A 15,475-nucleotide genomic window follows, 5' to 3' on the forward strand; every position below is an offset into this window, starting at 1 on the left:
AACAAGATACAAATCTTTTCAAAATGTTATATTCCGCCTTATTCTATGTTTCTAGAAAAAACGACACTAACAATAGAAAAAAGGTGTTGTTTGAATTATTGAAAGTCAACTGTCAAATCTTTTTTAGAAAAACTATTGACAGTAGCTAGCTTCATGATGTCCGGTTTTCGTGACGGTGTCGGTGTCGGTGACGCGCGCATCTTAAATATTTACTCTCACCATTTTTCCCTAACGCGCCAAAAGAAGTATAACTTCTAAACCTTTTAGTCAAAAGTTTTATTATTTAGCATAAATATCTAAAAAATATATAAAAAAGCCGCTTTAAGCTATGCTAGTAAGCCCCTATACTAAATTGGGTAATTTAATACAGAAAATTAAAAAAATATGTATCAGTATAAAATAATTTATTACACTTAATCTAATGAGTCGATCCACACAACACGATCATTTCACTAGTTCGATTATTATGTACTATTTGGCTGATGCCACTAAATGATTTTAGTGGTGGTAGATTGGGGCAGAGTAAGCGACTGGGGCGGCGAATTTGGCAATGGGAGCAGCGTGTATCACGGGGGCAGCGGCGTAGCCAACGGGGGCAGCTGCGTAGCCAACGGGAGCAACTCTTGCAATAGGGGCGGCATAAGCCACTGGAGCGGCTTTCACTGCAACGGGTTCCCTGTGGACGACCGCGTTGAATCCGTTGTGGGGGTCAGCAGTGTACTCAACGGTACGCTTGGTACCGTCGGGGTCGACAACGGAGTAGGAGCCCTGGACAACATCGCCGTCACGAGTCTCGTGTTGAGTCTTTGAATCACCTGTGAGACTGTCTTGGACGTCGTAAGCGAAGCTGTATTGTGGGTGGGGGTCATATTCCTCCACGCGTGCAGCAACGGGTGCGACGGCTGCATATTTGGCTACGGGAGCTGCGTAGGCTATTGGACCAGCCGCGTGATACGCAGGGGCTGCGGCGTAGGCGGCGTAGGGGCTGGCTGGTAGCAAACCAGCGTTGGCGGCCACCGCGATGCTGGCAAGGATTACAAACTGTAATAAAAATAAAAATTATAACTTCTACGTTCTACTAGTAAGCCCCCAATTTTATACTATTTAATCCTTATATCGTAAGATAGAAAAAAATATGTAAAAATGATGATGTTGAAAAAGAGCAATAGCTGAGTTCCTTACCGGCTTTTTCTATATATAATCTGCCTTTTGATCCGTTGGTAAAGTAACAACAGACAGACTTGAAGTTTCAAAAGTATAACTTATATTGGGTCTACTTCAAATAAATGAATTTAGAAATTCAATTTAGAGATTGAATTGTTCAAATTCTGTCAATACTACAATTATTAAAAATGAATAGTCATCGCTGTCTCATCTGGTAGACGTCCAAATATATCGAGCGAGCGAGCGAGACATTCAGCTTAATAATTTTGAACCTTTCTTATTAGGTCTTTAGACTATATTTAGCGATCACATTCCAGACCCTTCCGCCATCACTAGCTGCAATCGGCACTGTTTAAAAGCTTTGGCCATCACTCCTTTAGGAATTACACGTGCCTATATTCTACAGTGGCTGATCCTACGATGACCAAAAATCTTTCTGGTCTATACCTTAGGAGATGTTTTGGATTAGATTTTTTTGTATACGTTTTATTGCAAAGAGATAAAATGGAAATTAGGGCAAAGTTTTAAGTTCGGGCTAGCTGTGGGATACTATAATAATTTATACCTTGAAAACCATTGTGTTGATTTGATGAGAGGTTGTGGAATGATGTTGACGGGTAGTGCATAGAGCTTTTATACTAATAGCGGGGGCTCACCCTTTCACTTATTGGACTTGCATCGTGACGTAGTCGAATGATCTTGAATTCGCGCCCTAGGGGCAACATTAGCGTTAAAACGCCCCGAAAATAAAGATAAAAATTATTTATATTAGAAAACACAACTTGTCCAACATAGATTATGATTCCACTACGATTTGGCCCTTGACTGTAATCTTACCTTCTGGTAAGTGATGATGCAGTCTAAGATGGTAACTGGGTACACGATTACGGGTATGGAAGTTATATCAAACCCATAAACCTAATCGAACGCGACATCGTACCATAACGCTAAATCGGTTAGCGGCACATTTTTGTCGGTAAGGTGGTTACTAGCCACGGCCGAACCTCCCACCAGAACAAACCAGAGAAAATTAAGAAATTATAAATGCCCAATATGCCCCCGCCGAGGATCGAATCCGGGGCCTTTCCCTTAAAACAACAGCGCTCACCGTTGTGCTAGGGATGTCATCGAACTGTAAGCAATATTCAAAATAATTTAAGATTACTGCACCAGTATTTAAAAATTAAAAACTTTTTTTTACTGCTGCATGGAACGACCGCAAAAGGAGACGTGCGTGGTGCATTTTCACTGGTATTTGATGCAATGCACTGCATGCATAATGCATTAATAATGGCTGAATGAGGGTTCTATATGTTCTTAACTCTGTGTTCAAAGTATGTTTTTTAATCTATGTGAACAAGTGTTAGTACTCGTAACTATGACCACTCATTACTTAGCAACCTTAGCATTCAGTATCATTCTTCCAACATTCGATAACAATCGCTAGCTTTAATAATTGATTCATCTCGACAGTTCGTCCGTCTGACAGCATACGAGGTCGTATGGTAATATAATAAGTGATTGAACTGATAACCTATTGATTTTAATATAACCGTGACCCTGTGGAAAATTATGTGAGTGAAACAGCTTTTGATTAGTTCATTAGTAGCCTATAACAGTTCACTGTTGGACTAAAGGCGTCTCCCAACCCTGTCGGTAGGTTTGACTATAATCACGTAGTAGAAGCACAAAGGTCGGCTCCTATGACACCCGCGGGAAGGGTGGTGAAAACTGTAACTGATCTGCCGTCACCACACTGCATGTTGTATAATAAGTTAGTTCATTTTGGGATAACTTCTGCGGTTCAGCAAAGCTATCAATACAATAATCTATGTATAAATGAGAAAGTGTGTGGGTATGTTCCGTATAGGCTCCGAAACGGCTGGACCGATTTCAATGAAACTTTCAGGGAATCTCCGGGTTGACCTGGCGAGTATTCCTGTAAAGTTTGGTGACGATCGGAGCACTCCTATTTTGGAACTGTCAAACTGTCAAATACAGCTTTTATTTACTATGACGATATTCTATTGTTGGGTATACATGGGTGTAGATAATAATCTTCACCCGCTCGAGAAGAGAATAGAAGAGAATAAATACGGAGAGAAATAAATGATTTAATATATTATGAGACTTAAATTAAAAATTTAATAATGTAAGTTTATTGCTTAAATAAAATAAAGCAAAATCTAGCCCGGCTGGGTACGCTAGTGTAATATAAGGAAATCTTTAATTACTTGTGGTATCCAAAAATTCCATCATAAAGATTTTCAGCAGAATCGAAATGGGGGCAATCTCCACGCGCTGTTAGCCAATCTTGAAGTTTTGAGAATGTATACCGACTTATATTATCGAATTGTTTGTTTGGTTGGAGGCGTCAGGAACTACTGGTTCGAATTGGAAAAATCTTTTTGTATTGGACAGTCCATTTATCGAGGAAGGGTACATAACATTATGCTTCGAACTATAGGAGCGGAGCATCTATGGAAAACGTTACACGAACGGAAAAAAATACCCTTTTTGAGCTATCGAAGGGTGCGATGCGTAAACGGTTAAAATAACACCAGAACAGTCTTCAGCGGAATTGTTTCTTTTTAAAAGTTCTCAGAAATTTCCGTGACAGCATATGCATATATTTTATGGTAGTACACGCGGATTTAGACGCAGGTGACCGCTAGTTTAGTTATATAAATTAGTTCCTGCCCTTTTTTTACTCTAAGCAACATAACCCCTTACCCGCAATTGCCTCCGCCGGGAATTGAACTTGGGATCTCCTACTTAAATTCACAGCGCTCACCGTTGCCCCAAGGAGATCGTCGAAATCGCAGGACGCGCCTGATCTCTTTCCGGTCATGACAGAGTTGCCGTCTCATCGGACCATGAAAGTTAGGAAATTAAGAGTTTTTTTTTTTTTGTTTTGTGTTTTTTTTTTATTTGTTTTTGCGTACACACTTATGGAATATCTTTCTGGAGATTGACCACCGTGGCTGAAATCAGTCAGGGAAACTTATTTTTGACTTTTCTTTAAAGTTTAATCGTTATCAAAGCTCGTGTAAATAACGTCTGGAACGTTTTACCACGTAAGTATTGCGAAGTCTGAAGCTAAGCGTGCGCGTGTCAGATCATAAACACAAAAGCAAAGCTCAGTGAACTTATTATATGCCATTTAACGCGGCGCATGACACACTTCGTTAACATAATGATGTTAGATAAATACTAAGTAGGTTCCACTTCGAACCGGTTTAGGACCGCAGACCTCTCTTGCACAGCGGTGTGAAGGTTCATCTGGGGTTCGAACCTCTGTGCGAAACAAGTAGCGCGTTTGCTTTTAAAATTATCATGTTGTGGGCTTGTGTCACAATCTGGCTGCTGTAAAAAATCCCTTGCTATATTTTATCGATGGCTTCTGTATAAGTTTTTTTGTTTTATTTAATGAAACACCAGTAGAGAAAACAGAGATATAAGAAGAATTCTAAAAGTGACCTTATGACCGTGATCTCTGGCAGACAACATTAGCCTTAGCCTAGAGTAATAACATTTTATTTGAGGTACTTAAATTTAATTTCCATTATTTGCTTACGATGTTTTTGTAGATATCGGCCCTTATAAAAATATTATCATTTTCAAGTTCTAAAACTGTCTTCTATGAGAGACGCATGCACCTAGCAATGTGGAAATATGTTGAGGATGATGGCACGCATTGACGGACAGGGCAAAATTATAAACGACTCAATTCAAAGCAAAAAACAAAATTAATTTAGTTCCAGTAGGACTACTTTATAATCACTTTTGAAACGTACAGTCTGTAGTAGTGACTCTACAACCTTGGAATTCGTTTTTAATCGAGAAGAAGCCGGCAAGAAACTCAGCACTTATTCTTGAACTATTGGTCTACAGAACCCAGAAAAAGACAAAGTTTGACAGTAATTTAGTCTATGTTAAGATAAACAAACGGCCTTCATTTAAAAGTTCAGGATTTCGTCACCCATAGCTGACATTAATATTTCAGTAGTGCAGTGGACGCATTTTGCAAGTTCCTATACCTACAATGTATATGCATCTGCAATTTAGCGCAAGGTCTGCCTTTATGTGTCATTGCTTCGACAGTGCACTTAACAGAATAAATTTCTTAGAAGGAAAAATAGCCTATGTTTCAATGGAAACTGTTGTAGAGATATTCCATATTATGAGGGTGCGATAAATTTTTAATTCTAAACACGAAATACACATTTTACTACAATTTTATTACTTTTTCATAACTTTATGAAAGTGCCGATTTGTCAGTAGCATAGCATGTTGCTAGTTTATGCTAGTTAATTCTTTCAAATATACCTATTCCTCATTTAGGTTATTCGAAATTTGAAAGTAAAACTTGAATGAATTTTAAAAATTTAAAATGCATATAAAAAATTTCGGAACTGATATGCCTTTTACATCAGTCTTATACCAAATAATATTTAATGATCTCAAAACTAGTGGGTCTACGTTAACTATAGTGGACTCCTATGATATTTAGACGTACCATTATTCATGAACCTAGACATGTACCAAATACTGAAAATCCGATAACGACTGATAAAATGTAAGATGAATAAGAAACATTTATAAAAAAATGTAATAACCATAATGGTATTAATTAAAGTTCCACGTGCCAAATTTATAATTTTGTTGAAAGGAGATAATTTTATAAGTTTGATGAGTTATTTTAGGATTGAGGTAATAGAAGCTGATTAGCTATGATATAAATAAAACTACCACGTAAGTAAAGCAATAAAATGATTGAATGGTTTGGAATTGGTTTTGAAAACAGCCTCTGTACTGTATATTCATTGATCTTAGCTTTGTACCATTTGAAACAATAAGGGGCATAACCTTCAACCTTGGCACTCGCCATCAAATGTAGGCTGTGAATACACATATACACTTTGTCCGTCCGTGGTTTCGGAATATTTAAGAGTCAAAAAAGGATAAGAGATTATTATTATTTCGAAATCGCTGATATTCTATTGAAATAATAATAAATACAAAATCAGGCTTTTAATCATTATTGAATGAAGGATGGCATAACACACTCGCGTGTTTTACTTAGTGTTTTTGACGTTCTTTATTAACACAAAAATATATATTGCCTCCTGAATGCGAATTAGCGCACAGAGAAAACAAACATTAACGTATCTATATCAATGAGTATACGAACACTTCATCTATGTATGACAACAGAACGAACCATTTGAGTTGACTTTATTCCTGTAAAGTGTAATTTCTCTTTAGATTAATCGATTTAAAACGTCTTGTTCTTAAAAAAAATATTATAGTGTAAATTACGCCGTATGGTGACGGCAGATTGGAATACAGTTGTCACCACCCCTCCTATTCTCCTATTTTGACGTAAGAGACGTCGGACGACGGGCAGCAGCGTCCACTGTCCTACTTTTACCATCTATTGCTATCACCTACTCGTCTGTCTAGCGTGATGATTGTTGGGTTAGCCTTTAGTCCAGCAATGGACTGTTATAGGCTATCGAGGGAGTAAAATTCTACCAATTATTTGACTGAACCAAACCGTTACTTTTCTTCTCTTTTTACTCCACTTCTCAATAGAACCTTAGTAGTCCGCGCCACATCTCGTACACTCGCCACTTCTTATAATATAAACCGCGACGTAGTATGGCATTATTATTCACGGCTAAGTGCTGAATTAATGTTTTTACGTAAAAAAGTACAACATGCAATAAATCTTATGATCTAGTTCACGTACATTATGTTTCGCAATAAGGGCTGGTCAGAATATTAGAAAACATCAGCTATTTATACATCTGTACAGTAGTTACGCGTATTAAATCAATGGATCTGTACTAATCGATACTAAATTTTAATAAATATACTACGACAGTACACACACACACTAATTGCCATCTAGCCCCAAAGCAAGCGTAGCTTGTGTTATGGGTACTAAGGCAACTGATGAATAATTTTTATGAATAATTTACATAAATACTTATAGTATATAGATAAACACCCAGACATAGAAACATATTCATGTTCATCACACAAATATTGTCCAGTTGTGGGAATCGAACCCACGGCCTTGGACTCAGAAAGCAGGGTCGCTGCCCACTGCGCCAATCGGCCGTCTAAAGGCCATACAAAGTTTATGTATTCCTGCTTGATGTATATCTGTGATTTCAAAATGACTTATTAACTAATATTAAGGCGTTGTTAAAAATGCTACCTGCCTAATATGTCTTTGTCTGCTTGTGTCTTTGTCTGTTTAGATTTTTATTTTATTACAAGTTAGCCCTTAATCGCGCTCACGATTTATACGTGCATCGTTTTGGAACGCTTAAACGCTTAGCGGCACGTCTGGCGTCTCTGGCGTCGTCACGTAGGCTTCGACTGTGGATAGTTCCTACCGACAAAGAAATGCCGCAAAGTGATTTAATATAACCACCATATCACAACAGTGACTTTTATCGTCCTATGGGACAGCAGCTCCGACACCATTGTTGTTTCGCAGGTATTAGATGAATACATGTTAAACACATACACGCAGTGGCGTGCACTTCATACATGCACAATAGCTCTGCTCTGCCCTAACATTTTTGTATATAAATGCGAAGGATTTTTCAATTTCATGGCATCTTCCTTCTTTATGCATACCCTGGTCAAAAACCCTGTGCACGCCACTGCCCAAACGGTAGCTTGTTATCATTTTATAATTCATCATCACGTATCACCAGATGAGATTGCAGTCAAGGGTTAACTTGCGTAAGTGAGTGCACGCAAGACGAAGGCATATTAGCATAAAGGTCGTCTAAAGTAAAGCCGATATTGAGAACAAATCGACTTTATCAGAGACCCGAGTGAATGTGGGACATAATATACGGAATTGCATCAGCTGTATCGTATTAACGACTGATTATAAAGTAAGGTGAAATATAGGCCAAGGTTGTTGTTGTCTAAGGGTGGTTCGCTGTGATTTTTTTTTAATTCATTTTTACAAATTAGTCCTTGATTACAATCTTACTGTGTAGTAATTGATGATGCAGCCTAAGATGGTACCGGGCTAAAGTAAGGTGAAATATAGATCACGGTTGTGGTCTTTGAGCCTTCGTGTGAAGGTTTTTTTAAAATTATTTACAAGTTAGTCATTGACTGCTATCTCGTCTGGTACGTGACGATGCAGTCTCAGCGAGATAGCCTGTTAGGGGTATGACAGTTACAATAAACCGATACCCCATCCTACGGGCCTACTTGGTTTATAATCGACATCGTACAGGAAATCTTAATTGCTTGACGGCACGTCTTTTTCGGTATTCTGGTAACTAGTCACGGCCGAAGCCTCCTAACAAGATTTCGATAGCCAAGCGTATACTGTTTCAACTTTCTGTCTTCTTCTTGCCCTTATGCAAAAATTCTGAGGGGACAGTACAATATATCGTCATCAAAAATTACGACCGATTAGCTGTTTGGTTTTTGGCATATTGCTTTAGACCGAACGCGTTTCTTAACTTAACCTACGTCAACTTTCCTTGGAAAGTTATTTCACCTCCCGTAAAGTCCGATTCGAACTTTATGGCTTCTCAAACTTAGTGCGTTTCACGCAGAATTTAATATTCCGTATCAGCCAATGAGCTGGACGGTAAATTTGACTATCTGCGGGAAGCTACACTCACAGCTAACTTCAGCTATGACATAAAGTTTGCATCGAATTGTACCTAATCAATAAAAAAAAGAAAACATTTATTTCAAGTTTGCCTTATTTTTAACGAAGCGTCAAGTCTGATTTTACTGACTATACGATGCACTGGTTCAAAAGGCAGATTCGAAAAGTAACCGGCAAGAAACTGTTGTTTGATAATAAACTGTTGAATTGCCTTATTAAATTTATTATATGCTGTATAACTTTTTCCACTTTGATCATATAAAAAAAAACTTGACCACTAATTTCCTTTATTAAAGATATGCGAAATCTGAGGGCATTTTCAATATATAACTACTATAATATACATATAGTTTTATTTTCTATTGCACTTATCCCTGGTGGATACAATTTAAAATTAATGCTTAAATACTCATATTATACAATTTCAAAGTTTGACTGTTTGTTTAGATGTTACCTATTTCCCGCTGTACTGCACTTAATTTTAAGCACATAGCTTACGTCCAAAAATAGACCTAAGAAGCGTTTATCACCGCTAAACGTTAGTAAGATCATCTTGCAATACAGCTTGTCCGGGAAAGTAGGTACTACCTACAGCTTTGCTATTTCTGACGCCAAAGAGCTTTCCTCTGCTTCGTTAGGCTTTACACCAACGCCTCTGCAGGGCTAGCACGGGCAGGAGATAAAAATTATATCCCCCGATTATATACCCTAGGATATAATTAACATGTCCACCTGCTAAAGCCCGGGAACATGGAATAGGAGAAGTTTACCACCGTTTATTATTACACATACATTAACTGGATACTAGCTGTTGCCCGCGACTTCATCTGCGTTTGATTTTGTATTTTGATGTGGCATTTAATTTAGTTGTAGTTGTAAAAAAATTAAAGTATTCAGTATCGCTAAGCCTCTATCTCCAACCACATTCATCAGATTACATACACTAAGTTTGGCCAAAATTAAATACATATTATAACCTGTATAGTACATAAATAATTATTTAAATTTGTCGGAGTTATGGTGTAAAATCGTCAAACACTTTCATCCCCTCTCCCAAAGGAACAGAGCTTAATGTCAGGATAAAAAGTATTCTATATTACTTCTAACACTTCCAAGAATATGTGTATAAAGTTTCATGAGGATCGGTTAAGTAGTTTTTGCGTGAAATCGTAACAAACAAACTTACATTATCATTTATAATATTAGTAAATAGAGATTTTGGGCCCAGAATAGCAAACGGTCCAGTAAGTTCCGGTCCGAGAAATCTGTACGAGATAAGATTTAGTACGAACTATTAAGATCCATGAGTCTGGAGAGCAGAAAGCTGAGAGTTTATTCAGCGTTTTGGTAACCATTCCTAGTCATTGGGAGGCGGACAGTAAGTATATAAACTTTTGGTAATGGTATATAAATTTTAATGGTAACCCCAATGAGTCGGCCACATCCAATGGTGTTTTTTGCATCCTTCGTCAAACGTGTTCTAATGATATCATGTGCTGACATTATAATCTTTGCACATACTATATGAAACTAGTTTCAAGCTTACCTTCACATTATCACAGGACATAATATATCTTATCTATTTATGCGTATACAATGGTTGCAATTTGTCGATTTGAAATTAAAGATATACAACAAAACGGTAAGTACTAAATAATACATAAGTACATGTAAAAGCCAAAGGTCACTGCATACAAAATATCGATAATTTTTGTACGTTTAAAGTTAAAATTATCTCATAGATAATTTATAGCTAAGAAAGGTTTTATGTAAAATAACTCCTAAGAAGGTAAAATGGGAGTTGAAAGTTTGTATGAAAGGCGATGGAAAACAACTTTTATTTAACTTTTTTTATCGCAGACGACGCATTTTTAAGTATATTATAACATTAATTATTTTTTTATGTTTATATTTAAAAACTTTTACACGTAGTGTTAAATACCACTTAGTCAATGAAGCTAAAATTTTAAAGTAGGTACTTTATGTGAGATATGAAATAATTTTAAATAAAATAACCTCTAAATTCTTGTAATATTCCGATTTAAGACACGAAAATTAGCATTTAGGTTAACATTTTATTAAAAATATACTTCTACTAATGTTGGTAATGATCTTTTAAGGGTGATTAAAAAAGGGAAAAAGTTTTGCTGAAAATAATAATTGTTAATTCCACGAACTTGAAATTCACACATAGCGTAGACCCACAGCGCTGCTGAAATGTTAGCTGTAACGACCATAAACACATGTTGGTGAAAATAAACGTTTATTTAAAATCAAGTTTAAACGGGGACAAAGTCATCCTGTAAAAACCTGAAAGCCTGCGAGTTCTACATAATGTTCTTACAGGCGTGTGAAGTCTTCCAATCAGCATCTGGCCAGTATTATGCACAACGCCCTAAGACTTTCTCATTCAGAGAGGTGACCCGTGATGTGTAGTGGGTTGATAATTGCGAATGGCGATGGGGAGGTAGTATCAAAATTTAGATGTTCAATTTAACGCGAGCTTCAAGCGCGTTGAATTCTTTCTGTTGGTTGTACTTATTAGACGTGTTATTTATATTCTTCTACATTTTCCGCCCATGTTAGGTAACCCCGCAGCTCGTAGATCGATAGAGGCAAGTACAAGAGTTATGACGGTATCCAGTAATAGTCGAGCTTTTTGTGTCAGAGCTCGTCCGGGGAGGTAATACCTCTATGGTATACCCTCTATGCACGTCACTGGGTATTACCTACCGCCATACTCATTTCTGTCAAAGCCAAAGCTTTCAAAATGCATTCAGTTATAGGTGCATAAAACCAAAATCTAATCCAGGTTTTTTTTGCAATGATTTAAAAAAGAATTTCAATTTTAATCATTTCGTTTATAAAGAGAGTTGCTTAGATAAAATAGCAGAATGAATAATGATGATTATTTGTAAGAAGTGACAATCGATGACCAAATTACTGAACAAATGCGACAGATAGTTCTATATAAGGAAATCTTATTAAATTCCAGCAGCGGGGATATTCAATACGAAGCAGACATTGTGTGTGCTCGCGTCGCAATCTTGCGTAACTCCTGGCAGCCTTGCGAAGGACGTGTGTGTGGCCGCAACGAAAAATACCCGCGCGTTTCATACGCGCCTCGCTCGCTAATGGGCACGGCATAGACAGGGTTGATTGATAGATACCGCTTAGAAAGGAAAAGATAAGCAGGTTTTGTTTATCGCAGAACCGATGGCCTTTGAGGCAATCGGGTTCTGGAGTGAAGATTGCGGTGTGGGACGAGCAATGAGAAAGGTTGAGAACCCTATTTTATAAGTATAAGCCGTGCGATGGCCCTCGACGTCAGTATGTACTTAAACATTTGGTCCGGGAATAGATAATGAAAATTGAGAGTAGAATGTAAATAAATTAATCAAATAATTATTGTTTTGGTGGAATTAAGTTATAGATATTCCTGAGGTAACTTTTGAATTACGAGAGATTAAAGTACGTGACGTATAAATTTCTAATATTAATATTATAATGAATAGTTATTTAAAAAATAACAAGTTTATAAAGGACTTGCTGAGCCCACGTTGTGTGAGTTCATCATAATATACTTTTCCAACTTGTTATTTTCTTTCTGGCATTAAAGATTGTTACACGTAACTTAGTTAGTAGCCACAGCTTTTAAATATATGTAACTCGTAAAATTTTTTGCATTTATTCTCTACGATATTTTTATTACGATGGTTCATGAGTTTGAATCCAGAATCAGGAATCCAGAATCTAATACCAATGAAATTTTATTTAAAATTTTTAGAACAAAAAAGCTAAGAACCTCCTTAACGGGCGCAAAAAAGTCCCTATTAGAATTGAGAATGACCAACTACTGTATTCTTACGTTGTAGAAATAAATAAAAACTTGGAATCTTTTTCATAGTTTTAATTTATTCTTCGAGTTTTGAGTCTTAGAGTCTTTTGCCGCTAAACGATGTACGACGCGAATACCTACCTCATATTTATTAACGATAACAGTAAAAGCCACTAACGGTGATCGCACATCATATCGCTGATCGCAGCATACATCGAAGAAACACATTTCATAATCATATTCAGCTTATTAACATCCCAATACTAGGCATTTTTTTGCAATTTCTATTGCATTCTTTGGTGAACCCAAAGAATGTATCAGAATATTTTTTTATATTTTTAACAAAATGTGTTTACCCCCACTCGTAGGAAATATCAGTATAAAAATTAATAACAACCAAAATACTCAGTAATCTATGCATGCATACATTATTTTTAATCCAAAATTTTAATAAATAACCAAGATAAACGGACTTCAAATTTTCGTTAGAGATTGCAGTTACTAGTGTTGTTAGAGGTAAGGTTGACAGAACTTCAACTATTAATAATTTAATCTATTTGGTTAACACAGCGAAAATTTTATGTCATTCTATATCTTATTTCTGACTAATTGGTTGCCTATATTACGATTCAGGTCTCAGGTCGATGCATAGTAACCGATCAGCTATACACAGATACTCCGATACTATACAGACTCCGGTTTGTCTGCTTGTCATTTTGATGACAATGGCTAGACGAGCCAAATCTTTCAGACTTTCGACACCGTAACGAGCGTATACCTATTACGTATTGTTTGGTATTGGCAACTAAACGACTGTAATTAAAATACAATACCTACTTCCATTACACTTATTATGCTTTCAATTAGTTATTTTCTGGGTTCCGTAGACAAATAACACTCTAATTTAAATTCTTTACTAAAGGGAAAAGTCTAAGAAGTTTAATCATCCAATATATTTGCTACATAATGCTTTTCGGAATAAAGCCCCAGCATGATTATTCTGGGGTCATTACGGGTCGAGTTTTATCTATTCAGCTAAAAATTAGCACTTGATTCCAATCTCACTTGATGATAAGAAGATGCAGACTAAGATGGTGCCTTATCAAAATTAAGCTAAATTTGCTATACTCCGCGAAAAGCAGGAGAAACTGATTAAGACGGACGGAGAAGCAAATTAAGCTTAATTTTCATAATATATCATGGAATCCCACAAAGTAACGCCTGCTTCTATCTAATGGAATATATTATATTAATATATTCTCTACGTATATTGAACCCACATTTATATTCTCTTTCCACGCAGCATCGTACAAGAATGCTCAATCGCATACCCATCAGAAAAACCTATCAGAAACCTATCAGATAAACTTACCCTGCTTAGGAGTTACTGTTACATGTTTTCTTATATTATGAAGTAAACGACTATGATTGAAATATAAAACCTTTGTTTAATAATACATATTACGTTTTAAGTTAATTATTTTCAAAGGTTCCATGGAAAACTCTCAATTTAACTAACATCTCTACAATAATTTTTATTAGTGTTTTTTCCTATACTTGGAGGAAATATCAATTTTTATAAATTTAAAATGCATATAAAATTTTTTTCGGAACCGAATGGATTTGAACCTGCGACTCTCTGGCAATAGCGAAATTTTTTATATGCATTTTAAATTTATAAAAATGTCTCTACAATTTTTTGTTCTACGAAAAAGATCTGACTTTGTTATCCAACTAGCAAGAAATTAATATTTGCTACATTGTTAGGTCGGTGCCAAGTAAAAAGTAGAGATTAAAAATGAGTAGTTACTATTGATCATATCCTTCGTATACCTTTTTATGTAGAAGCAAGGAAAGTACCAATAGTTTCTACATTTTACTTGGCACCGGTAGAATATACGACTACGGTCTAATTGAGAAACCCTTCCTTTTTTGAATCGGTTAAAAATACCTATTTTATGGGTTAAAATGATGACGCGGTTATTAAGTCTTGTTTTCTAAACCTTTTTTAAACAAAATATAGCGTGTATGAAAAATTAAATAGGAAAAAGTTCTTGAGAACTCGTATGCATCACGACCGTACCGTAATTGCTTATTTTGCCTCATATGTTTTAACTTAATTAAATGAATGCAAGTAATATATTTACTTAAATATTTATCTGATATAATAAAAATTAGCTCTCACAATTCAGAAACATGTAATGTTTGACTTTTATGATACCTTGATACATACATTTATTATTTTGCAACTTAATGATTCACGCCACGATCTGGACGAGTTTTGAATAGTGACCACAATCAGCTAGTGTGACAACATTTAAACTGGAGCACTCGTACTATTAGAAAAATATACGTGTAACGTAATGCATCCTAAAGTTTATTGTACACTATCGCATATTATCGCGTTAGAAGTGTATTGATGCAGAATTGTTAAAAAAAATACCTAATATATAAGCATTTCAAAATAATAATAATAATTTTCCAAAAATATCTAGCTATCCTTTAAAATTATCTAAAGAACTTACGTCGTACATATAATACGTATTTGCACCTTTAACGTATTTGCTTATGCTATGTCATATTTAAGAAAATGTTATATACTGTATGTTATAGTTACGTGAAAAGGCAATAACAACGACGATATGAAATATTCTTCAACTCTTAAGCACGCATTAGAAAAATATACACTTCAATGAGAAGCAAGCAAGATGATGTAGACACCTTTATTAACAATTCCAATACCTACTGAAACATTCCTCCACAAATCTTGCAATTCTTGCAGATCTTGCAGCAGTCGGCGATCTCATAAG

At 36.0% G+C, this 15,475-nt stretch overlaps 1 protein-coding gene across 1 annotated transcript; it reads right to left on the reverse strand.

The window, feature by feature from the left end:
- Window positions 1-498: 498 nt before the first annotated feature.
- Window positions 499-1,741, reverse strand: LOC120633674 (larval cuticle protein A2B-like). The gene is made up of 2 exons (XM_039903982.1): window positions 1,730-1,741; window positions 499-1,041 (listed from the first exon to the last, which is right to left on the reverse strand). The coding sequence occupies exons 1-2, from the start codon at window positions 1,739-1,741 to the stop codon at window positions 499-501; spliced, it is 555 nt and encodes a 184-aa protein (XP_039759916.1).
- Window positions 1,742-15,475: the final 13,734 nt, after the last annotated feature.

The sequence above is a fragment of the Pararge aegeria genome, chromosome 22, assembly GCF_905163445.1.
Source record: "Pararge aegeria chromosome 22, ilParAegt1.1, whole genome shotgun sequence".
In the NCBI taxonomy this organism is placed as follows: domain Eukaryota; kingdom Metazoa; phylum Arthropoda; class Insecta; order Lepidoptera; family Nymphalidae; genus Pararge; species Pararge aegeria.